Source organism: Oncorhynchus tshawytscha, linkage group LG10 (assembly GCF_018296145.1).
Source record: "Oncorhynchus tshawytscha isolate Ot180627B linkage group LG10, Otsh_v2.0, whole genome shotgun sequence".
In the NCBI taxonomy this organism is placed as follows: Eukaryota; Metazoa; Chordata; class Actinopteri; order Salmoniformes; family Salmonidae; genus Oncorhynchus; species Oncorhynchus tshawytscha.
In genome coordinates, this window is record NC_056438.1 from 83,150,676 (window position 1) to 83,176,838 (window position 26,163).

General features: G+C 44.8%; 1 protein-coding gene across 2 annotated transcripts in view; it reads right to left on the minus strand.

The window, feature by feature from the left end:
• Positions 1–26,163, minus strand: part of st6galnac3 (ST6 (alpha-N-acetyl-neuraminyl-2,3-beta-galactosyl-1,3)-N-acetylgalactosaminide alpha-2,6-sialyltransferase 3) — a 111,795-nt gene that overhangs the window by 43,714 nt on the left and 41,918 nt on the right. The window contains exons 2-4 of one of the 2 annotated variants that reach the window (XM_042329233.1): positions 21,843–22,034; positions 8,578–8,778; positions 6,999–7,207 (exon numbers count right to left, since the gene is read on the minus strand). In XM_042329233.1, the coding sequence (XP_042185167.1) occupies positions 6,999–7,207; positions 8,578–8,778; positions 21,843–22,034 (602 nt within the window). Of the gene's footprint in view, positions 1–6,998; positions 7,208–8,577; positions 8,779–21,842; positions 22,038–26,163 lie in introns of both variants that reach the window. The other variant, XM_042329232.1, reaches the window with a different exon arrangement.

Consider the following 26,163-nt stretch of genomic DNA (forward strand, 5'->3'; position numbering starts at 1 on the left):
TGCGCCCTACAGAACTGGCGATAGATTTTCGAGCTAAAGGATAGCTGATGACCACAAACCGTGGTTAGCTGAATACTAACGATTTGCCAGTAAAGGAGCTAACTAGCTTCTGAACTAGCTTCTGGATTAGCTTCTGGCTAGCTTCTGGCTAGTTTCAGGCTAGCTTCTTGGAGTTTCTGGCTAGCTTCTTGGAGGATTACAGATTTGAGGTAAATAATACTTTTTTATAAATATAAATTGGTGAGGCGGGTTGCAGGAGAGTGTTTTGAAGATGAGTTGATGGAAAATAAAAATAAAATGTATGTGAAAAAAAGTTGTAAATATATATATATACAGGACACGACGAGGACAAAAGACGTCTGAACTGCTATGCCACCTTGGAGCGAATGGGACATTAGGACTGAGTGATGCATTAGGACTGAATGATGCATTAGGACTGAGTGATGCATTAGGACTGAGTGATGCATTAGGACTGAGTGATGCATTAGGACTGAGTGATACATTAGGACTGAGTGATGCATTAGGACATTAGGACTGAGTGATGCATTAGGACATTAGGACTGAGTGATGCATTAGGACTGAGTGATGCATTAGGGCTGAGTGATACATTAGGACTGAGTGATACATTAGGACTGAGTGATGCATTAGGACTGAGTGATGCATTAGGACTGAGTGATGCATTAGGACTGAGTGATGCATTAGGACATTAGAACTGAGTGATGCATTAGGACCGAGTGATGCATTAGGACTGAGTGATGCATTAGGACATTAGAACTGAGTGATGCATTAGGACTGAGTGATGCATTAGGACATTAGGGCTGAGTGATGCATTAGGACTGAGTGATACATTAGGACATTAGGACTGAGTGATGCATTAGGACTGAGTGATACATTAGGACATGAGGACTGAGTGATGCATTAGTACTGAGTGATGCATTAGTACTGAGTGATGCATTAGGGCTGAGTGATGCATTAGGGCTGAGTGATGCATTAGGACTGAGTGATGCATTAGGACTGAGTGATGCATTAGGACTGAGTGATGCATTAGGACATTAGGACATTAGGACATTAGGACATTAGGACATTAGGGCTGAGTGATGCATTAGGACTGAGTGATACATTAGGACATTAGGACTGAGTGATGCATTAGGACTGAGTGATACATTAGGACATGAGGACTGAGTGATGCATTAGGACATTAGGGCTGAGTGATGCATTAGGACATTAGGACTGAGTGATGCATTAGGGCTGAGTGATGCATTAGGACATTAGGACTGAGTGATGCATTAGGACTGAGTGATGCATTAGGGCTGAGTGATGCATTAGGACTGAGTGATACATTAGGACTGAGTGATACATTAGGACATTAGGACTGAGTGATGCATTAGGACATTAGGACTGAGTGATGCATTAGGGCTGAGTGATGCATTAGGACATTACGACTGAGTGATGCATTAGGACATTAGGACTGAGTGATGCATTAGGACATTAGGACTGAGTGATGCATTAGGACTGAGTGATGCATTAGGACATTAGGACTGAGTGATGCATTAGGACTGAGTGATGCATTAGGACTGAGTGATGCATTAGGACATTAGGACTGAGTGATGCATTAGGACTGAGTGATGCATTAGGACATTAGGACTGAGTGATGCATTAGGACTGAGTGATGCATTAGGACTGAGAGATGCATTAGGACTGAGTGATGCATTAGGACTGAGTGATGCATTAGGACTGAGAGATGCATTAGGACATTAGGACTGAGTGATGCATTAGGACTGAGTGATGCATTAGGACTGAGTGATGTATTAGGACTGAGTGATACATTAGGACATTAGGACATTAGGACATGAGGACATTAGGACATTAGGGTGATGCATTAGGACTGAGTGATGCATTAGGACATTAGGACTGAGTGATGCATTAGGACTGAGTGATACATTAGGACATGAGGACTGAGTGATGCATTAGGACATTAGGGCTGAGTGATGCATTAGGACATTAGGACTGAGTGATGCATTAGGGCTGAGTGATGCATGGACATTAGGACTGAGTGATGCATTAGGACTGAGTGATGCATTAGGGCTGAGTGATGCATTAGGACTGAGTGATGCATTAGGACTGAGTGATGCATTAGGACATTAGGACTGAGTGATGCATTAGGACATTAGGACTGAGTGATGCATTAGGGCTGAGTGATGCATTAGGACATTACGACTGAGTGATGCATTAGGACATTAGGACTGAGTGATGCATTAGGACATTAGGACTGAGTGATGCATTAGGACTGAGTGATGCATTAGGACATTAGGACTGAGTGATGCATTAGGACTGAGTGATGCATTAGGACTGAGTGATGCATTAGGACATTAGGACTGAGTGATGCATTAGGACTGAGTGATGCATTAGGACATTAGGACTGAGTGATGCATTAGGACTGAGTGATGCATTAGGACTGAGAGATGCATTAGGACTGAGTGATGCATTAGGACTGAGTGATGCATTAGGACTGAGAGATGCATTAGGACATTAGGACTGAGTGATGCATTAGGACTGAGTGATGTATTAGGACTGAGTGATGTATTAGGACTGAGTGATGCATTAGGACTGAGTGATGCATTAGTACTGAGTGATGCATTAGGACTGAGTGATGCATTAGGACTGAGTGATGCATTAGGACTGAGTGATGCATTAGGACTGAGTGATGCATTAGGACTGAGCGATGCATTAGGACTGAGTGATGCATTAGGACTGAGAGATGCATTAGGACATTAGGACTGAGTGATGCATTAGGACTGAGTGATGCATTAGGACTGACAGATGCATTAGGACATTAGGACTGAGTGATGCATTAGGACTGAGTGATGCATTAGGACTGAGTGATGCATTTGGACATTAGGGCTGAGTGATGCATTAGGACATTAGGACTGAGTGATGCATTAGGGCTGAGTGATGCATTAGGACATTAGGACTGAGTGATGCATTAGGGCTGAGTGATGCATTAGGACTGAGTGATGCATTAGGACTGAGTGATGCATTAGGACATTAGGACTGAGTGATGCATTAGGACTGATGATGTATTAGGACATTAGGACTGAGTGATGCATTAGGACTGAGTGATGCATTAGGACTGAGTGATGCATTAGGACATTAGGACTGAGTGATGCATTAGGACTGAGTGATGTATTAGGACATTAGGACTGAGTGATGCATTAGGACTGAGTGATGCATTAGGACTGAGTGATGCATTAGGACTGAGTGATGCATTAGGACTGAGAGATGCATTAGGACATTAGGACTGAGTGATGCATTAGGACTGAGAGATGCATTAGGACTGAGTGATGCATTAGGACTGAGTTTCTCTTGGTCTGTATAGTCTATATACATCCATGGCTTTCTCAGTATCTTAATAACATGAGATCATGAGGAAGGCACATCTGACATCCACAACACCCCTCCTGATCATCAGGTAGACAGATCCAATTTACTGTCTTTCTGTTTCAAACACATGAAATGAGAAACTGTCATTGTTCCTGAACAGTGTACGGTGTTGTGCATAATGCATTCTGTCAGTGATGTGTGTGTGTATTCGGTGTGTGTGTGTTGGGCCATGAGTTCTGTTCTGTAGTGGATCTGAAGCAGTCACTTTAGATTGCCGTGGTTACCGCAATAAAACACAGCTTTGTGTGAAACGGGAACCAATCACATCCTGGCAGACACATTAAAAAACCTGCTGTGAACATAACCTTTGACCCTGTCTCTCTGTCTAATCCAACTAGAACAGGAGTAGAACCTTTGACCCTGTCTCTCTGTCTAATCCAACTAGAACAGGAATATAACCTCTGTCCCTGTCTCTCTGTCTAATCCAACTAGAACAGGAATATAACCTCTGTCCCTGTCTCTCTGTCTAATCCAACTAGAACAGGAATAGAACCTCTGTCCCTGTCTCTCTGTCTAATCCAACTACAACAGGAATATAACCTCTGTCCCTGTCTCTCTGTCTAATCCAACTAGAACAGGAATAGAACCTCTGTCCCTGTCTCTCTGTCTAATCCAACTAGAACAAGAATAGAACCTCTGTCCCTGTCTCTCTGTCTAATCCAACTACAACAGGAATATAACCTCTGTCCCTGTCTCTCTGTCTAATCCAACTACAACAGGAATAGAACCTCTGACCCTGTCTCTCTGTCTAATCCAACTACAACAGGAATAGAACCTCTGACCCTGTCTCTCTGTCTAATCCAACTAGAACAGGAATAGAACCTCTGACCCTGTCTCTCTGTCTAATCCAACGAGAACAGGAATAGAAGCCCTGTCCCTCTGTCTAATCCAACTAGAACAGGAATAGAACCTCTGACCCTGTCTCTCTGTCTAATCCAACTAGAACAGGAATAGAAGCCCTGTCCCTCTGTCTAATCCAACTAGAACAGGAATAGAACCTCTGACCCTGTCTCTCTGTCTAATCCAACTAGAACAGGAATAGAACCTCTGTCCCTGTCTCTCTGTCTAATCCAACTAGAACAGGAATAGAACCTCTGACCCTGTCTCTCTGTCTAATCCAACTAGAACAGGAATAGAACCTCTGTCCCTGTCTCTCTGTCTAATCCAACTAGAACAGGAATAGAACCTCTGACCCTGTCTCTCTGTCTAATCCAACTAGAACAGGAATAGAACCCCTGTCTCTCTGTCTAATCCAACTAGAATAGGAGTAGAACCTCAGTCCCTCTGTCTAATCCAATGAGAACAGGAATATAACCCCTGTCTCTCTGTCTGATTCAACTACAACAGGAATAATACATCTACTGTCTTTCCCTTTGTGCTGTTGTCTGTGCCCAATAATGTTTGTACCATGTTTTGCGCTGCTACCATGTTGTCCTGCTGCCATGTTGTCCTGCTGCCATGTTGTCCTGCTGCCATGTTGTCCTGCTGCCATGTTGTCCTGCTGCCATGTTGTCCTGCTACCATGTTGTCCTGCTGCCATGTTGTCCTGCTACCATGTTGTCCTGCTACCATGTTGTCCTGCTGCCATGTTGTGTTACTACCGTGTTGTTGTCATGTTGTGTTGCTACCATGCTGTGTTGTTGTCTTAGGTCTCTCTTGTATATCCTTCCTGTTTGGCCCTGTCCGGGGGTGTCCTCGGATGGGGCCACAGTGTCTCTTGACCCCTCCTTTCTCAGCCTCCAGTATTTATGCTGCAGTAGTTTGTGTCGGGGGGCTAGGGTCAGTTTGTTATATCTGGAGTACTTCTCCTGTCCTATCCGGTGTCCTGTGTGAATTTAAGTGTGCTCTCTCTAATTCTCTCTTTCTCTCTCTCTCTCGGAGGACCTGAGCCCTAGGACCATGCCTCAGGACTACCTGACATGATGACTCCTTGCTGTCCCCAGTCCACCTGGCCGTGCTGCTGCTCCAGTTTCAACTGTTCTGCCTTATTATTATTTGACCATGCTGGTCATTTATGAACATTTGAACATCTTGGCCATGTTCTGTTATAATCTCCACCCGGCACAGCCAGAAGAGGACTGGCCACCCCTCATAGCCTGGTTCCTCTCTAGGTTTCTTCCTAGGTCTTTGCCTTTCTAGGGAGTTTTTCCTAGCCACCGTGCTTCTACACCTGCATTGCTTGCTGTTTGGGGTTTTAGGCTGGGTTTCTGTACAGCACTTTGAGATATCAGCTGATGTACGAAGGGCTATATAAATACATTTGATTTATAGAGCCAAAAAGATTGGAGAAGTGGTTTACCCATACATCTCCATTTTGGATAGATAATTCTTTGTGTTGTTGTTTGTTTAGTGTTTGGTTAGAATCTATGGTTCTTAAATTACATTGAGCTGATTTCTGATGTGCTGTTCCTTCTTTTTCCGTAGTGTATTTCTGTATTGTTTTCGTGATTCACCATAGTGAAGGAGTAGACTCAGGTTTTCCGGGTCTCTTTATGGGTCTCTCCATCTTCCTCCATCTCTCTCCATATCTCCCTTGGTCTCTCTCCATCTCTCTCCCCATCTCCTGCCATCTCTCTCCATCTCTCTCCGTCTCTCTCCCCATCTCTCAACATCTCTCTCCCCATCTCCTGCCATCTCTCTCCATCTCTCTCTACATCTCTCTCCCCATCTCCTGCCATCTCTCTCCACATCTCTCTCTACATCTCTCTCTACATCTCTCTCTACATCTCTCTCTACATCTCTCTCCCCATCTCCTGCCATCTCTCTCCATCTCTCTCCCCATCTCCTGCCATCTCTCTCCATCTCTCTCCCCATCTCCTGCCATCTCTCTCCATCTCTCTCCCCATCTCCCTCCATCTCCTTCCATCTCTCTCCATCTCTCTCCCCATCTCCCTCCATCTCCCTCCATCTCCTGCCATCTCTCTCCATCTCCCTCCATCTCCCTCCATCTCCTGCCATCTCTCTCCATCTCGCTCTCCATCTCCCTCCATCTCCATCTCTCTCCCTCCATCTCTCTCCGTCTCTCTCCCCATCTCCCTCCATCTCCCTTGGTCTCTCTCCATCTCTCTCTCCATCTCCCTCCATCTCTCTCCGTCTCTCTCCCCATCTCCCTCCATCTCCTTCCATCTCTCCACATCTCTCTCCCCATCTCCTGCCATCTCTCTCCATCTCTCCACCTCTCTCCATCTCCCCCCCATCTCTCAACATCTCTCCATAGGGCCCTGGTCAGAAGTGGTGCACTATATCCTTATTCCTTATGACACTCCATAGGGCCCTGGTCAGAAGTAGTGCACTATATCCTTATTCCTTATGGCACTCCATAGGGCCCTGGTCAGAAGTAGTGCACTATATCCTTATTCCTTATGGCACTCCATAGGGCCCTGGTCAGAAATAGTGCACTATATCATTATTCCTTATGACACTCCATAGGGCCCTGGTCAGAAGTAGTGCACTATATGCTTATTCCTTATGACACTCCATAGGGCCCTGGTCAGAAGTAGTGCACTATATAGGGAATAGGGTGCCATTTGGGAGGTAAGCTATGTCACCAGTCTCACCTGTCCTTCCCGGTCTCCTTCTTGAACACCATGTCACAGTAGTTCATGCGTTCCTCTGTGGTGAGGTAGATCCTAGCCTGGGGGTACTTCTCTACAGCCTGTCTCAGCATGTTGTACACAATGCCCTTCCCATCCTTCCTCATGTTCCTCAGAGGACCCCACACCACATATACTGTGTCGTTGGCCTGGCCAAAGAAGTACTGAGGCCTCTGATAAGAAGAAGAAGAAGAAGGAGGAGAAGGAGAAGAAGAAGAAGAAGAAGGAGGAGGAGGAGGAGGAGGAGGAGGAGGAGGAGAAGAAGAAGAGGAGGAGGAGGAGGAGAAGAAGAAGAAGAAGAAGAAGAAGGAGGAGAAGAAGAAGAAGGAGGAGAAGGAGGAGGAGAAGAAGAAGAAGAAGAAGAAGGAGAAGAAGGAGGAAGAAGGAGGAGGAGAAGAAGAAGAAGAAGGAGGAGAAGAAGAAGAAGAAGAAGAAGAAGGAGGAGAGAAGAAGAAGAAGAAGAAGAAGAAGAAGGAGGAGGAGGAGGAAGAAGGAGGAGGAGGAGGAGGAGGAGGAGGAGAAGAAGAAGAAGAAGAAGGAGGAGGAGAAGAAGAAGAAGAAGAAGGAGGAGAAGAAGGAGGAGGAGGAGAAGAAGAGATGGGTTAGCGTTTTCATGGACCCAAAGATATTTACACTTTAGTAATTTAGCAGACATGCTTATCCAGAGCAACTTACAGGTAGATATCAAAGATCTCCGCAGAATCAAGAAGAATGAAATACACACTACAATAGTAACACACTGAATCATGAACACTCTGAGGAAGACGTCAGCTTGCTGTCCAAACGTCACCTCTATTCATCCTGAACAATGGATTTATACTTATTTAAAAAATATATATATTTCCCCTTTATTTAACCAGGCTAGGCCAGTTGAGAACAAGTTCTCATTTACAACTGTAACCTGGCCAAGATAAAGCAAAGCAGTTCGACACATACAACAACACAGTTACACACGGAATAAACAAACATACAGTCAATAATACAATAGGAAAAACCTATATACAGTGTGTGAAAATGTAGTAAGATTGTGGGTGAGGCTGAGCTAAAGGGTTGTGGGCGTGAGGCTGAGCTAAAGGATTGTGGGCGTGAGGCTGAGCTAAAGGATTGTGGGCGTGAGGCTGAGCTAAAGGATTGTGGGCGTGAGGCTGAGCTAAAGGTGGGCGTTGTGGGCGTGGGCTGAGGCTGAAAGGATTGTGGGCGTGAGGCTGAGCTAAAGGTGGGCGTGAGGCTGAGCGTGAGGCTAAAAAGGATTGTGGGCGTGAGGCTGAGCTGAAAAAGGATTGTGGGCGTGAGGCTGAGCTAAAGGATTGTGGGCGTGAGGCTGAGCTAAAGGATTGTGGGCGTGAGGCTGAGCTAAAGGATTAGAGGGAGATGAAATAAATAGACATTTCTTCTGCCTCTTGCCTCTCCTTTTGGGAGTTTCTTCTCCATGAGCCCTTCTCATTAATACAGTGTCTTATGCGGGTTGGGCATCTTGAAGAGGCAAAACACTCCACTAATAAAATACTATCAGTAAGAAGAAAAAGGAGTAAATAAAACCCACCTGTAGCAGCAGGGGCACAGAGGTGTGAGAGACGACCCTGAGGGTGGTGCGGTGCCCCACGTCGTGTTCGAACCCGCGCGTCGGGGCGTTGTTCATACGCCAGATACAGGAGGAGTGGTCGATCTCCGGCCCTGCTGCCTGGCCCAACATCTGACCTGAACTGGACACCACGGAGCAGACCTCACAGTGTAGCTTCAGTGGCTGGAGCGAGGAGGAGCCGAGAGGAGAGGACTGTTATTACAGTATTAGATATGTTCACTTCGGACCCAATACATCACTGAGGCCAAGCTTCCTGCCATCCAGGACCTCTATACCAGGCAGTGTCAGAGGAAGGCCCTAAAAATTGCCAAAGACTCCAGCCACCCAAGTCATATACTGTTCTCTCTGCTACCGCACGGCAAGAGGTACCGGAGCGCCAAGTCTAGGTCCAAGAGGCTTCTAAACAGCTTCTACCTGCAAGCCATAGGACTCCTGAACATCTCATCAAATGGCTACCCAGACTGTTTGCATTGCCCCCCCCATATACATATTATTAACACCCCGTAAAAAGCCTCCACATGGACTCTGTACCGTAACACCCTGTATATAGCCTCCACATTGACTATGTACCGTAATACCCTGTATATAGACTCCACATTGACTCTGTACTGGTACACCCTGTATATAGCCTCCACATTGACTCTGTACCGTAACACCCTGTATATAGCCTCCACATGGACTCTGTACTGGTACACCCTGTATATAGCCTCCACATTGACTCTGTACCGTAACACCCTGTATATAGCCTCCACATTGACTCTGTACCGTTACCCCTTGTATATAGCCTCCACATTGACTCTGTACTGGTACACCCTGTATATAGCCTCCACATTGACTCTGTACCGTAACCCCTGTACCCCTCCACATGACTCTGTATAGCCTATAGCCTCCACATTGACTCTGTACCGTAACCCCCTGTATATAGCCTCCACATTGACTCTGTACCGGTACCCCTGTATATAGCCTCCACATTGACTCTGTACCGTAACACCCTGTATATAGCCTCCACATTGACTCTGTACTGGTACACCCTGTATATAGCCTCCACATTGACTCTGTACCGTAACACCCTGTATATAGCCTCCACATTGACTCTGTACCGTAACACCCTGTATATAGCCTCCACATTGACTCTGTACCGTACCCCCCCTGTATATAGCCTCCACATTGACTCTGTATCGTAACACCCTGTATATAGCCTCCACATTGACTCTGTACCGTAACACCCTGTATATAGCCTCCACCTTGACTCTGTACCGTAACACCCTGTATATAGCCTCCACATTGACTCTGTACCAGTACCCCCTGTATATAGCCTCCACATGGACTCTGTACCGTAACACCCTGTATATAGCCTCCACATTGACTCTGTACCAGTACCCCCTGTATATAGCCTCCACATTGACTCTGTACCGGTTCCCCCTGTATATAGCCTCCACATTGACTCTGTACTGGTACACTCTGTACTACACCCTGTATATAGCCTCCACATTGACTCTGTACCGGTACCCCCTGTATATAGCCTCCACATTGACTCTGTACCGTAACCCCCTGTATATAGTCTCCACATTGACTCTGTACCGGTACCCCCTGTATATAGCCTCCACATTGACTCTGTACCGTAACACCCTGTATATAGCCTCCACATTGACTCTGTACCGTAATACCCCTGTATATAGCCTCCACATTGACTCTGTACCGTAACACCCTGTATATAGCCTCCACATTGACTCTGTACCGTAATACCTGCATATAGCCTCCACATTGACTCTGTACCATAACACCCTGTATATAGCCTCCTATTGACTCTGTACCGTAACACACTGTATATAGCCTCCACATTGACTCTGTACCGGCACCCCCTGTATATAGCCTCCACATGGACTCTGTACCGGTACCCCCTGTATATAGCCTCCACATTGACTCTGTACCGGTACCCCCTGTATGTAGCCTCCACATTGACTCTGTACCGGTACCCCCTGTATATAGCCTCCACATTGACTCTGTACCGGTACCCCCTGTATATAGCCTCCACATTGACTCTGTACCGTAACACCCTGTATATAGCCTCCACATTAACTCTGTACCAGTACCCCCTGTATATAGCCTCCACATTAGCTCTGTACCGTAACACCCCGTAAAAAGCCTCCACATTGACTCTGTACCGTAACACCCTGTATATAGCCTCCACATTGACTCTGTACCGTAATACCCTGTATATAGCCTCCACATTGACTCTGTACCGTTACCCCCTGTATATAGCCTCCACATTGACTCTGTACCGATACCACCTGTATATAGCCTCCACATTGACTCTGTACCGTAACACCCTGTATATAGCCTCCACCTTGACTCTGTACCGTAACACCCTGTTTATAGCCTCCACATTGACTCTGTACCAGTACCCCCTGTATATAGCCTCCACATTGACTCTGTACCGTAACACCCTGTATATAGCCTCCACATGGACTCTGTACCGGTACCCCTGTATATAGCCTCCACATTAACTCTGTACCGTAACACCCTGTATATAGCCTCCACATTGACTCTGTACCGTAACACCCTGTATATAGCCTCCACATTGACTCTGTACCGGTACCCCCTGTATATAGCCTCCACATTGACTCTGTACTGGTACCCCCTGTATATAGCCTCCACATTGACTCTGTACTGGTACACCCTGTATATAGCCTCCACATTGACTCTGTACCGGTACCCCCTGTATATAGCTCTTTAATTACTTGTTACTTTCATATATTTTTTTGTGGTATTTTTCTTAAAACTGCGTTGTTGGTTAATCCTTGTAAGTAAGCATTTCACTGTAAGGTATACACTTATTGTATTCAGTGCATTTGACAAATAACATTTCCAGGCCCCTGAACCTGTGTCCGGATTTGATTTGGATTGGACTGTGACCGATCTGTGTCCGGATTTGATTTGGATTGGACTGTGACTGATCTGTATCCGGATTTGATTTGGATTGGACTGTGACCGATCTGTATCCGGATTTGATTTGGATTGGACTGTGACCGAAGGACTGGGATGTTTTTTGATTAATCAATTAGTTGTTTTTTGTATCAAAAATATTACATTCCGTAATGGACATTTATTTTTTCTACAATTTACTACCTGTACAGTAGGTGGCGGTATGCACTTAACATGTGTGTGAATTCCATTATACCAGAGAAGAAGAAGAAACATGAGAACATCGTCGTAAGAGATTGGATTATTGTAGCAGTGTTGAATGTCCAAACTGAATTAGCTAACTAGCTATTATGTTATGGTACAATTATTTAAGTAAAAAAGTTGTTCATTTGTTTGTTGCTGGGCAGTGATGTTGCATCGTCGACATTAACAGACACGTTAACCAGCAAATAATGTACTATCTATCTAGCTAACGTTAGGTCACAGACAACAGACTTGCAACCTTCGGTCTCTGCTTTGGCAACATGACACCATTAACAACTAGATACAGGCTTGCTAATTAGCATTACATTCCTCCTGCTAGTAACCTCTTTGCTCCGGGAGACACCAACGTGTACAGGTCTCCAGGAGCGAAGAAGCTATTCTGTTAGCAGGTCTCCCAGAGCGAAGAGGCTATTCTGTTAGCAAGTCTCCCAGAGCGAAGAAGCTATTCTGTTAGCAGGTCTCCCGGAGCGAAGAGGCTATTCTGTTAGCAGGTCTCCTGGAGCGAAGAGGCTATTCTGTTAGCAGGTCTCCCGGAGCGAAGAGGCTATTCTGTTAGCAGGTCTCCCGGAGCGAAGAGGCTATTCTGTTAGCAGGTCTCCCAGAGCGAAGAGGCTATTCTGTTAGCAGGTCTCCCAGAGCGAAGAGGCTATTCTGTTAGTTCTCCCAGAGCAGGGCTCTCCCAGAGCGAAGAGGCTATTCTGTTAGCAGGTCTCCTGGAGCGAAGAGGCTATTCTGTTAGCAGGTCTCCCAGAGCGAAGAGGCTATTCTGTTAGCAGGTCTCCCAGAGCGAAGAGGCTATTCTGTTAGCAGGTCTCCCGGAGTGAAGAGGCTATTCTGTTAGCAGGTCTCCCGGAGCAAAGAGGCTATTCTGTTAGCTGACATTACCAATGATAGTTCTTCAAGTCAACAAACACATCAAGGTCCTAAAAGTTATGACGTTAGATAACTAGTCAGTTATTTAGTCAGCTAGGTAGCTATTTATGACTATGCCAGAAATAATAATGCTTTGACCTAGCTAGTTAATGTTAACAACCAGAGAGACATTCAGGTCTTAGCTACGATTCCTAGCTAGTGTTTAACGCTAGCTGTATACAGCTGAGTTGACTTCCTATTTTAAAATGAGTAGAATAAACTAGCTAGCTAGCTAATTAACGTTAGTATTTGAAACCATCTAGTCCTATGATTAAATCACATAGTGGTATTGATCCATAGAGTAGAGCCTAGGATCCGGGAACATTTTCAGTAGCCTAGGGTCCGGGAACATTTTCAGTAGCCTAGGGTCCGGGAACATTTTCAGTAGCCTAGGGTCCGGGAACATTTTCAGTAGCCTAGGGTCCGGGAACATTTTCAGTAGCCTAGGGTCCGGGAACATTTTCAGTAGCCTAGGGTCCGGGAACATTTTCAGTAGCCTAGGGTCCGGGAACATTTTCAGTAGCCTAGGGTCCGGGAACATTTTCAGTAGCCTAGGATCCGGGAACATTTTCAGTAGCCTAGGGTCCGGGAACATATTCAGTAGCCTAGGGTCCGGGAACATTTTCAGTAGCCTAGGGTCCGGGAACATTTTCAGTAGCCTAGGGTCCGGGAACATTTTCAGTAGCCTAGGGTCCGGGAACATTTTCAGTAGCCTAGGGTCCGGGAACATTTTCAGTAGCCTAGGGTCCGGGAACATTTTCAGTAGCCTAGGGTCCGGGAACATTTTCAGTAGCCTAGGGTCCGGGAACATTTTCAGTAGCCTAGGGCCCGGGAACATTTTCAGTAGCCTAGGGTCTGGGAACATTTTCAGTAGCCTAGGGTCCAGAAATGCATTTCAAGCAATTCTACATCATTTTACACAACTAGAGAATTTGGCAGAATCTTTTTTTAATACCGCATAAATGATTGAAATGACAGGCTACTTTGACATTGACAAACTGAGAATCTGAGATCAATAAAAACCAATAGCCCAGGCCTTGGTGTGTGGAGACACATATTGTAGGTTACAACATGAGGACATTTTAGTCCTAAAAATTATTTATTTATTTAAAATTATTTAAAAAATTAAATTAAAAAATTATTATAGCCGTGCGTCCTCCGAAACACAACCCAACCAAGCCGCACTGCCTTCTTGTCACAATGCACACTTAACCCGGGAAGCCAGCTGCACCAATGTGTCGGAGGAAACACCGTACACATGGCGACCGTGTCAGCGTGCACTGCGCCCGGCCCGCCACAGGATTCGCTAGTGCGCTATGGGACAAGGACATCCCTGCCGGCCAAACCCTCCCCTAACCGGGACAACGCTGGGCCAATTGTGCGCCGCCCCATGGGTCTCCCGGCCGTGGCTGGCTTGACAAAGCCTGGGCTCGCACCCAGAGTTTCTGGTGGTACAGCTAGCACTACGATGCAGTGCCTTAGACCACTGCGTCAATGAAGAGTTCTGACTCACACATGGATTGATGTTTCAGCATTGTCTCAATGCTGATGTGAAGGAAAAACCGACAGGCTCTATTGGCATCATTTATGCACATTGTGGACAGGGAGGGGAAAAAGCTTGTCGATACTTTCAAGACCTGAGCTATTTAATTCATTAGTTTTATTTATTACATTTACTCATTTATTTCTTTAGGCAACTTAATTCATTGGTTTAGGCATGGCCTATTTAGTAGGCTATTTTGACTCACTCATTCGTTGGCTTTGGTTCAAATAAATAAGTACCGACCACCGGAGGCTGGTGGCACCTTAATTGGGGAGGATGGGCTCGTAGTAACGGCTGGAGAGGAATCAGTGGAATGGCATCAAGTACATCATACACATGGTTTCCATGGTTTGCAGGTGTTTGATGCCATTCCATTCGCTTCGTTCTGGCCATTATTATGAGCCGTTCTCCCAGCAGCCTCCAACGGCAGCCTCCAACAGCAGCCTCCAGCAGTACCAACACATTCTTTCTGATGGTCTTTACTAAAGAACATCTTTTTACCAAGTTTATTCTTGTAACGGAATTCCTCTTCTTCAGAGGAGGAGTAGCAAGGATCAGACAGCGTGATAAGTGTCCATAATGATATATTTAATACATCAACAGAACACTGAACAAAAGTACTAGAAAAAGTAATAGAAAACAGGCTACCTAAATATGGCTCCCAATCAGAGACAACGACTGACACCTGCCTCTGATTGAGAACCATACTAGGCCAAACACATAGAAATATAACAATAGAACAAAACATAGAAAAACAACATAGAATGCCCACCCCAACTCACGCCCTGACCAACTAAAAAAAAGACATAAAAAAGGAACTAAGGTCAGAACGTGACAATTCTGCTCATTTTGTGTGTGTGTGTGTGTGTGTGTGTGTGTGTGTGTGTGTGTGTGTGTGTGGTCAATTATTTGTGACATTGTGGTTACAATGAATAATGTAAATTAATAATGAATATGAATCATGTAAAACGAATGAAATTAAATCCATCTTAATTAATAATCAGATGAGTTGTTGTGAGCTTGTCGTTATTCCTACACACCGATTAGCCTCCAGAGTTCCCTTTTCCAATCAACAACGTGGAGAACAAACATATTAACTGTAGGCCTAGATACTGCAGGCAGTCAAATCTGATGAAAAATGTACCTGGTGATATAATATTACTGCTGGACTAAGACCTAAGGGTTTAACCTTGTGAATGAATGACGCCTCTTTATGAGATCGGAGAGCCGATCCATTACCCCAACAGTTATTTAGCCTAATTGTTTTTGACTCCAGACAGTAGGCTATTGTTTGTCTCTCCTGTATATTAGTTTGTCTACATGTCTATTCAACATTTGGATAAAAAATCATAATAATCCATGTCGTGCAATGTGGCAAATAACAACAACTTTAAAAACAGCCAATTCATCATTCAGATTTATTATTTCATGAGCTGTAAAGGAACAAGTATCATATTTTTTCGGAAAAATAAACTGTAATTGTGCCATTGTGTTCACCCAAGTTCTCTTTCCACTTTTGGACCACCCGCCAGCTGATAGTCGATGTAGGACTCTATAGTGTGAGAGGAGAGAGACTCGTGGACAGAAACATTCACACCTCCATTTCATTTACAAAAGAATAGTGTCAAACAGCTAGGCGTGTGTGAATGCTGCTGTCAGTCATCTCAGCAAGGGTCTCAGCGAGGGTAGAGGAGCCAGTCTGATTAGAAATAGACCACTGCAGTTCACAATCCACTAGCAAGCTGCGAGAATACTGATGATAGCTGATGGTAATGACGAGAGTCGTTTTTCAGCATTTTGTTTTAGGCCTTCCCAAAACCATAGCCCTAAGCTTAAAACCACTTAGTGTCAAGGTAAGACCCAAGTGCAGACTGTGTGAAGTAACAATGTTTATTGTAACAACAGGGGCAGGAAAACAACAGGTCAAGGCAGGCAGGGGTCAATAATCCAGAGTAGAGGTCAAGGTAGAGGACGACAGGCAGGGTCAGGCAGGCGGGAACAGGGTCAGGCAGGCGGGAACCGGGTCAGGCAGGCGGGTACAGGGTCAGGCGGGCGGGTATACGTAATGATTATAAGTCATGATTATAAGTCATGATTATAAGTCATGATTATAAGTCATGATTATAAGTCATGATTATAAGTCATGATTATAAGTAATATGGAAGTTGTTGTGAGACTGAATAGAGAAACACTATAGAAAGAAGCATCTGCTGGCATTGGTAGAGTCAGCCAGAGAATGACTCGTTCAAGAGGATGAGAGAGGAGATGATGGCTACAATCTGGGTTGGGCAGAGTATAGGTCCGACACGCACCGTGTGAATGGCTGTAGGGCGTGCCCCTCGCTCAATGTACTGTAATTGTTGATGAATAAAATGTCTGCCCACAGAAATCTTGAGACCCTCTCCTTTTCAACATTAACAGCAGAGTGAAAGTGCACTGTGTGTACGATGCAGAGCTGTGGGTCAGCTGGAAACGGTTTGACAGACTTACCTATTCAATCAATGAATTGGAATACCAAAGAAGTCATTCACTCTTGATGGACGATCAGCAGGACAAAAGACTATTGATTGGCTATCAGCAGGACAAAATACTATTGATTGGCTATCAGCAGGACAATAGACTATTGATGGCCTATCAGCAGGACAATAGACTATTGATTGGCTATCAGCAGGACAATAGACTATTGATGGTCTATCAGCATGACAAAAGACTATTGATTGGCTATCAGCAGGACAATACCATTGATTGGCTATCAGCAGGACAATAGACTATTGATTGGCTATCAGCAGGACAAAATACTATTGACTGGGTATCAGCAGGACAATAGACTATTGATTGGCTATCAGCAGGACAATAGACTATTGATTGGCTATCAGCAGGACAAAATACTATTGAGTGGCTATCAGCAGGACAAAAGACTATTGATTGGCTATCAGCAGGACAATAGACCATTGATTGGCTATCAGCAGGACAAAATACTATTGTCTGGCTATCAGCAGGACAAAAGACCATTGATTGTCTATCAGCATGACAAAATACTATTGATTGGCTATCAGCCGGACAATAGACTATTGATTGGCTATCAGCAGGACAAAATACTATTGATTGTCTATCAGCGGGACAATAGACTATTGATTGGCTATCAGCAGGACAAAAGACTATTGATTGGCTATCAGCATGACAAAAGACTATTGATTGGCTCTCAGCAGGACAAAAGACTATTGATTGGCTATCAGCAGGACAAAAGACTATTGATTGGCTATCAGCAGGACAAAAGACTATTGATTGGCTATCAGCAGGACAATAGACTATTGATTGGCTATCAGCAGGACAATAGACTATTGATTGGCTATCAGCAGGACAATGGACTATTGATTGGCTATCAGCAGGACAATATACTATTGATTGGCTATCAGCAGGACAATAGACTATTGATTGACTATCAGCAGGACAATAGACTATTGATTGGCTATCAGCAGGACAATAGACTATTGATTGGCTATCAGCAGGACAATATAATTTCTGAATTTGTCGATGGTGGTTATACAATGGAGTCTACTTGTGTACTAAGCCTACTAATGAGAGCGACTGATTATTATAATGATATGAATAATTGTGTTAATAACAAGCAGGAGATCAAGGCGGAGGATAGGAGGAAGAGTTTTGCCTGCTGACGACAAATACAACAATAATTGACAAACAAATTACAATCAGCGCCATATAGTCTGTTCTAACAAAAAGAAAGCTTTTAAAGTTTTTAGTAAAAATTAAAAACAGTTCACTTTAGCCGACATGTTGCAGATAATCTATTGTGGAATTATTCAGGCTCAATTTGTTAATTAGTTTGATCATTAAAATGCTTGTTTTTATTTAAAGGCATGAAAATATTCCCTATATAGTGCACTACTTTAGACCAGAGCCCTATGGGGCCCTATTCCCTATATAGTGCACTACTTTAGACCAGAGCCCTATTCCCTATATAGTGCAAAAGACTTTGAGACCAGAACCCTATTCCCTATATGAGTGCACTACTTTAGACAAGAACCCTATTCCCTATATCAGTGCAGGACTTTAGACCAGAGTCCTATTGGGCCCTATTCCCTATATAGTGGCTACTTTAGACCAGAATCCTATTGGGCTATTCCCTATATAAAAGCACTACTTTAGACCAGAGTCCTATTGGGCCCTATTCCCTATATAGTGCACTACTTTAGACCAGAGTCCTATTGGGCTATTCCAGGACAATATAGTGCACTACTTTAGACCAGAACCCTATTCCTATATAGTGACACTACATTAGACCAGGGCCCTATTCCCTATATAGTGCAAAATACTTTGACCAGAGTCCTATGGGGCCCTATTCCTATATGAGTGCACTACTTTAGACCAGAATCCTATTGGGCCCTATTCCCTATATAGTGCACTACTTTAGACCAGAACTATTGGGCCCTATTCCATATAGTGCACTACTTTAGACCAGAATCTATTGATTCTATTCCCTATATAAAGCACTACTTTAGACCAGAACAATTGGGCCCTATTCCCTATATAGTGCACTACTTTGAGACCAGAATCTATTGGGCTCTATTCCCTATATAAAGCACTACTTTGGACAGCAGAAATCTATTGGGCCTATTCCCAATATAGTGCACTACATTAGACAGGGCCCTATTCCCATATATTGCACTACTTTAGACCAGAACCCTATTGCCTATATAGTGGACTTTAGACAGAACCCTATTCCTATATAGTGCAATACTTTAGACCAGAATCTATTGGGACCTATTACCTATATAGTGCACTACTTTAGACCAGAATCCTATTGGGCCCTATTCCCTATAAAGTGCACTACTTTGACCAGAACAAAAGACTATTGGGCCCTATTCCCTATTAGTGCACTACATTAGACCAGGGCCCTATTCCCTATATATTGCACTACTTTAGACCAGAACCCTATTCCCTATATAGTGCAATAGACTTTGATTGACCAGAACCCTATTCCCTATATAGTGCACTACTTTAGACCAGAATCCTATGGGGCCCTATTCCCTATATAGTGCACTACTTTAGACCAGAATCCTATGGGGCCCTATTCTATATATAGTGCACTACTTTAGACCAGAGTCCTATGGGGCCCTATTCCCTACATAGTAGGGAATCTAGGGGGCCATTTGGGACACAGGCCCAGCCAGGAAAGTAAGACAATGAAGACAATGAAATATCCACACTGGCATACACACATCAAACAGCAAACCATTAACACGAGGTACTGAATGGTATCTACTGGGAGGTACTGAATGGTATCTACTGGGGGTACTGAATGGTATCTACTGGGAGGTACTGAATGGTATCTACTGGGAGGTACTGAATGGTATCTACTGGGGGTACTGAATGGTATCTACTGGGAGGTACTGAATGGTATCTACTGGGAGGTACTGAATGGTATCTACTGGGAGGTACTGAATGGTATCTACTGGGGGTACTGAATGGTATCTACTGGGAGGTACTGAATGGTATCTACTGGGAGGTACTGAATGGTATCTACTGGGAGGTACTGAATGGTATCTACTGGGAGGTACTGAATGGTATCTACTGGGAGGTACTGAATGGTATCTACTGGGGGTACTGAATGGTATCTACTGGGAGGTACTGAATGGTATCTACTGGGAGGTACTGAATGGTATCTACTGGGGGTACTGAATGGTATCTACTGGGAGGTACTGAATGGTATCTACTGGGAGGTACTGAATGGTATCTACTGGGAGGTACTGAATGGTATCTACTGGGAGGTACTGAATGGTATCTACTGGGGGGTACTGAATGGTATCTACTGGGAGGTACTGAATGGTATCTACTGGGAGGTACTGAATGGTATCTACTGGGGTACTGAATGGTATCTACTGGGAGGTACTGAATGGTATCTACTGGGGGTACTGAATGGTATCTAACAAATTAGGTACTGAATGGTATCTACTGGGAGGTACTGAATGGTATCTACTGGGGGTACTGAATGGTATCTACTGGGAGGTACTGAATGGTATCTACTGGGAGGTACTGAATGGTATCTACTGGGAGGTACTGAATGGTATCTACTGGGAGGTACTGAATGGTATCTACTGGGGGTACTGAATGGTATCTACTGGGAGGTACTGAATGGTATCTACTTGGAGGTACTGAATGGTATCTACTGGGGGTACTGAATGGTATCTACTGGGAGGTACTGAATGGTATCTACTGGGGGTACTGAATGGTATCTACTGGGAGGTACTGAATGGTATCTACTGGGGGTACTGAATGGTATCTACTGGGAGGTACTGAATGGTATCTACTGGGGGTACTGAATGGTATCTACTGGGGGTACTGAATGGTATCTACTGGGATACTGAATGGTATCTATTGGGGTACTGAATGGTATCTAACCATGGGGGGTACTGAATGGTATCTACTGGGGGCACTGAATGGTATCTACTGGGGGTACTGAATGGTATCTACTGGGGGTACTGAATGGTATCTACTGGGAGGTACTGAATGGTATCTACTGGGAGGTACTGAATGGTATCTACTGGGGGTACTGAATGGTATCTACTGGGAGGTACTGAATGGTATCTACTGGGGGTACTGAATGGTATCTACTGGGGGTACTGAATGGTATCTACTGGGGTACTGAATGGTATCTATTGGGGGTACTGAATGGTATCTACTGGGGGCACTGAATGGTATCTACTGGGGGTACTGAATGGTATCTACTGGGGGTACTGAATGGTATCTACTGGGGTACTGAATAGTATCTACTGGGGGTACTGAATGGTATCTACTGGGGGCACTGAATGGTATTGATGGTATCTACTTGGAGGTACTGAATGGTATTGATGGTATCTATTGGGAGGTACTGAATGGTATTGATGGTATCTACTTGGAGGTACTGAATGGTATTGATGGTATCTATTGGGAGGTACTGAATGGTATTGATGGTATCTACTTGGAGGTACTGAATGGTATTGATGGTATCTATTGGGAGGTACTGAATGGTATTGATGGTATCTACTTGGAGGTACTGAATGGTATTTATGGTATCTATTGGGAGGTACTGAATGGTATTGATGGTATCTATTGGGAGGTACTGAATGGTATTGATGGTATCTATTGGGAGGTACTGAATGGTATTGATGGTATCTATGTAAATCTATTCCAGCGACTACAGCAGGGTGACGGCACCAAGTCATTAGTAAAGACTTTTGAAAAGTAAAGGGGCCCTAGACAGCTGCCCTGGGGAATATGGTCTGTTAGACAGGCAACACTATGATACACATACGTTTTTACAGCAGAAGACTATGATCGATAATGTCAAAAGAGTCCCCACAATCTTTTAATATTCAATTTCTCTCAGTCAATCATCAGTCATTTGTGTAAGTGCCGTGTACTGTATGTTGAATGCCCTTCTTTTAAAGCGTATTGAAATTCTGTTAGGATAAGGGATCATATCTTTCACCTGGATTCACCTAGCCAGTCGATGTCATGGAAAGACTCAGTGTACACTTGAATTAGTATCTGTGTGCTTGTTCTTCATGTGTGTTTTCCTCACCTCCTGCTTAGGGATGCTGACGTATCCCAGGTGAGGTTTGAAGGCCTTGTGAGTCTGTCTGGAGAACATCCAGTGGCTGCTGAAGGTTTGTCCGAAGACTGGTTCCAGGAGGAAGTATGGCTTCTCTGAGTAGTTGACCACCACAACAAAGAGCGACACCACCGCGATCAGACTGGTGGCTATCACCGACTTCTTCTAGAGGGGAAAGGAGATGAGAGAGGAGGGAGAGGAGAGGAGAGGGAGAGGAGAGGAGAGGAGAGGAGGAGAGAGGAGAGGAGGGAGAGGAGAGGAGAGGAGAGAGGAGAGGAGAGGGAGAGGAGAGAGGAGAGGAGAGGAGAGGGAAGAGAGAGATGAGCGAAGAGAATGAAAAGGAGAAAGAGCGTAACTAACACCTCTCTCTCTGTAACTAACACCTCTCCTCTGTAACTAACACCCTCTCCTCTCCTCTGTAACTAACACCTCTCCTCTGTAACTAACACCTCTCCTCTGTAACTAACACCTCTCCTCTGTAACTAACACCTCTCCTCTGTAACTAACACCTCTCCTCTCCTCTGTAACTAACACCTCTCCTCTGTAACTAACACCTCTCCTCTCCTCTGTAACTAACACCTCTCCTCTCTGTAACTCTCCTCTGTAACTAACACCTCTCCTCTGTAACTAACACCTCTCCTCTGTAACTAACACCTCTCCTCTGTAACTAACACCTCTCCTCTGTAACTAACACCTCTCCTCTCCTCTGTAACTAACACCTCTCCTCTGTAACTAACTCCTCTCCTCTCCTCTGTAACTAACACCTCTCCTCTGTAACTAACATCTCTCCTCTCCTCTGTAACTAACACCTCTCCTCTCCTCTGTAACTAACACCTCTCCTCTCCTCTGTAACTAACACCTCTCCTCTGTAACTAACAACTCTCCTCTGTAACTAACACCTCTCCTCTGTAACTAACACCTCTCCTCTGTAACTAACACCTCTCTTCTCCTCTGTAACTAACACCTCTCTTCTCCTCTGTAACTAACACCTCTCCTCTGTAACTAACACCTCTCCTCTCCTCTGTAACTAACACCTCTCCTCTGTAACTAACACCTCTCCTCTCCTCTGTAACTAACACCTCTCCTCTGTAACTAACACCTCTCCTCTGTAACTAACACCTCTCCTCTCCTCTGTAACTAACACCTCTCCTCTCCTCTGTAACTAACACCTCTCCTCTGTAACTAACACCTCTCCTCTCCTCTGTAACTAACACCTCTCCTCTGTAACTAACACCTCTCCTCTCCTCTGTAACTAACACCTCTCCTCTGTAACTAACACCTCTCCTCTGTAACTAACACCTCTCCTCTCCTCTGTAACTAACACCTCTCCTCTGTAACTAACACCTCTCATCTCCTCTGTAACTAACACCTCTCCTCTGTAACTAACACCTCTCCTCTCCTCTGTAACTAACACCTCTCCTCTGTAACAAACACCTCTCCTCTCCTCTGTAACTAACACCTCTCCTCTGTAACTAACACCTCTCCTCTCCTCTGTAACTAACACCTCTCCTTTGTAACTAACACCTCTCCTCTGTAACTAACACCTCTCCTCTGTAACTAACACCTCTCATCTCCTCTGTAACTAACACCTCTCCTCTCCTCTGTTACTAACACCTCTCCTCTGTAACTAACACCTCTCCTCTCCTCTGTAACGAACACCTCTCCTCTCCTCTGTAACTAACACCTCTCCTCTCCTCTGTAACTAACACCTCTCCTCTCCTCTGTAACTAACACCTCTCATCTCCTCTGTAACTAACACCTCTCCTCTCCTCTGTAACTAACACCTCTCCTCTCCTCTGTAACTAACACCTCTCCTCTCCTCTGTAACTAACACCTCTCCTCTCCTCTGTAACTAACACCTCTCCTCTCCTCTGTAACTAACACACTCTCCTCTGTAACTAACACCTCTCCTCTCCTCTGTAACTAACACCTCTCCTCTGTAACTAACACCTCTCCTCTGTAACTAACACCTCTCCTCTGTAACTAACATCTCTCCCTCTCCTCTCCTCTGTAACTAACACCTCTCCTCTGTAACTAACACCTCTCCTCTGTAACTAACACCTCTCCTCTGTAACTAACACCTCTCCTCTGTAACTAACACCTCTCCTCTGTAAACACCTCTCCTCTCCACCTCTGTAACTAACACCTCCCTCTGTAACTAACACCTCTCCTCTGTAACTAACACCTCTCCTCTCCTCTGTAACTAACACCTCTCCTCTGTAACTAACACCTCTCCTCTCCTCTGTAACTAACACCTCTCCTCTGTAACTAACACCTCTCCTCTCCTCTGTAACTAACACCTCTCCTCTCCTCTGTAACTAACACCTCTCCTCTCTGTAACTAACACCTCTCCTCTCCTCTGTAACTAACACCTCTCTCTGTAACTAACACCTCTCCTCTGTAACTAACACCTCTCCTCTCCTCTGTAACTAACACCTCTCCTCTGTAACTAACACCTCTCCTCTCCTCTGTAACTAACACCTCTCCTCTGTAACTAACACCTCTCCTCTCCTCTGTAACTAACACCTCTCCTCTGTAACTAACACCTCTCCTCTCCTCTGTAACTAACACCTCTCCTCTCCTCTGTAACTAACACCTCTCCTCTGTAACTAACACCTCTCCTCTCCTCTGTAACTAACACCTCTCCTCTCCTCTGTAACTAACACCTCCTCTCCTCTGTAACTAACACCTCTCCTCTGTAACTAACACCTCTCCTCTGTAACACACACCTCACCTCTCCTCTGTAACTAACACCTCTCTCTCTCTGTAACTAACACCTCTGTAACTAACACCTCTCCTCTGTAACTAACACCTCTCCTCTGTAACTAACACCTCTCCTCTCCTCTGTAACTAACACCTCTCCTCTGTAACTAACATCTCTCCTCTCCTCTGTAACTAACACCTCTCCTCTCCTCTGTAACTAACACCTCTCCTCTCCTCTGTAACTAACACCTCTCCTCTGTAACTAACAACTCTCCTCTGTAACTAACACCTCTCCTCTGTAACTAACACCTCTCCTCTCCTCTGTAACTAACACCTCTCCTCTCCTCTGTAACTAACACCTCTCCTCTGTAACTAACACCTCTCCTCTGTAACTAACACCTCTCCTCTGTAACTAACACCTCTCCTCTGTAACTAACACCTCTCCTCTGTAACTAACACCTCTCCTCTGTAACTAACACCTCTCCTCTCTCCTCTCTCCTCTGTAACTAACACCTCTCTCTCTCCTCTGTAACTAACACCTCTCCTCTGTAACTAACACCTCTCCTCTGTAACTAACACCTCTCCTCTGTAACTAACACCTCTCTCTCCTCTGTAACTAACACCTCTCCTCTCCTCTGTAACTAACACCTCTCCTCTGTAACTAACACCTCTCCTCTGTAACTAACACCTCTCCTCTGTAACTAACACCTCTCCTCTGTAACTAACACCTCTCCTCTCCTCTGTAACTAACACCTCTCCTCTGTAACTAACACCTCTCCTCTGTAACTAACACCTCTCCTCTCCTCTGTAACTAACACCTCTCCTCTGTAACTAACACCTCTCCTCTGTAACTAACACCTCTCCTCTGTAACTAACACCTCTCCTCTGTAACTAACACCTCTCCTTTGTAACTAACACCTCTCCTCTGTAACTAACACCTCTCCTCCTCTGTAACTAACACCTCTCCTCTGTAACTAACACCTCTCCTCTCCTCTGTAACTAACACCTCTCCTCTGTAACTAACACCTCTCCTCTCCTCTGTAACTAACACCTCTCCTCTCCTCTGTAACTAACACCTCTCCTCTGTAACTAACACCTCTCCTCTCCTCTGTAACTAACACCTCTCCTCTGTAACTAACACCTCTCCTCTCCTCTGTAACTAACTTCTCTCCTCTCCTCTGTAACTAACACCTCTCCTCTGTAACTAACACCTCTCTTCTCCTCTGTAACTAACACCTCTCCTCTCCTCTGTAACTAACACCACTCCTCTGTAACTAACACCTCTCCTCTCCTCTGTAACTAACACCTCTCCTCTGTAACTAACACCTCTCCTCTGTAACTAACACCTCTCCTCTCCTCTGTAACTAACACCTCTCCTCTCCTCTGTAACTAACACCTCTCCTCTGTAACTAACACCTCTCCTCTGTAACTAACACCTCTCCTCTCTTCTGTAACTAACACCTCTCCTCTCCTCTGTAACTAACACCTCTCCTCTGTAACTAACACCTCTCCTCTCCTCTGTAACTAACACCTCTCCTCTGTAACTAACACCTCTCCTCTCCTCTGTAACTAACACCTCTCCTCTGTA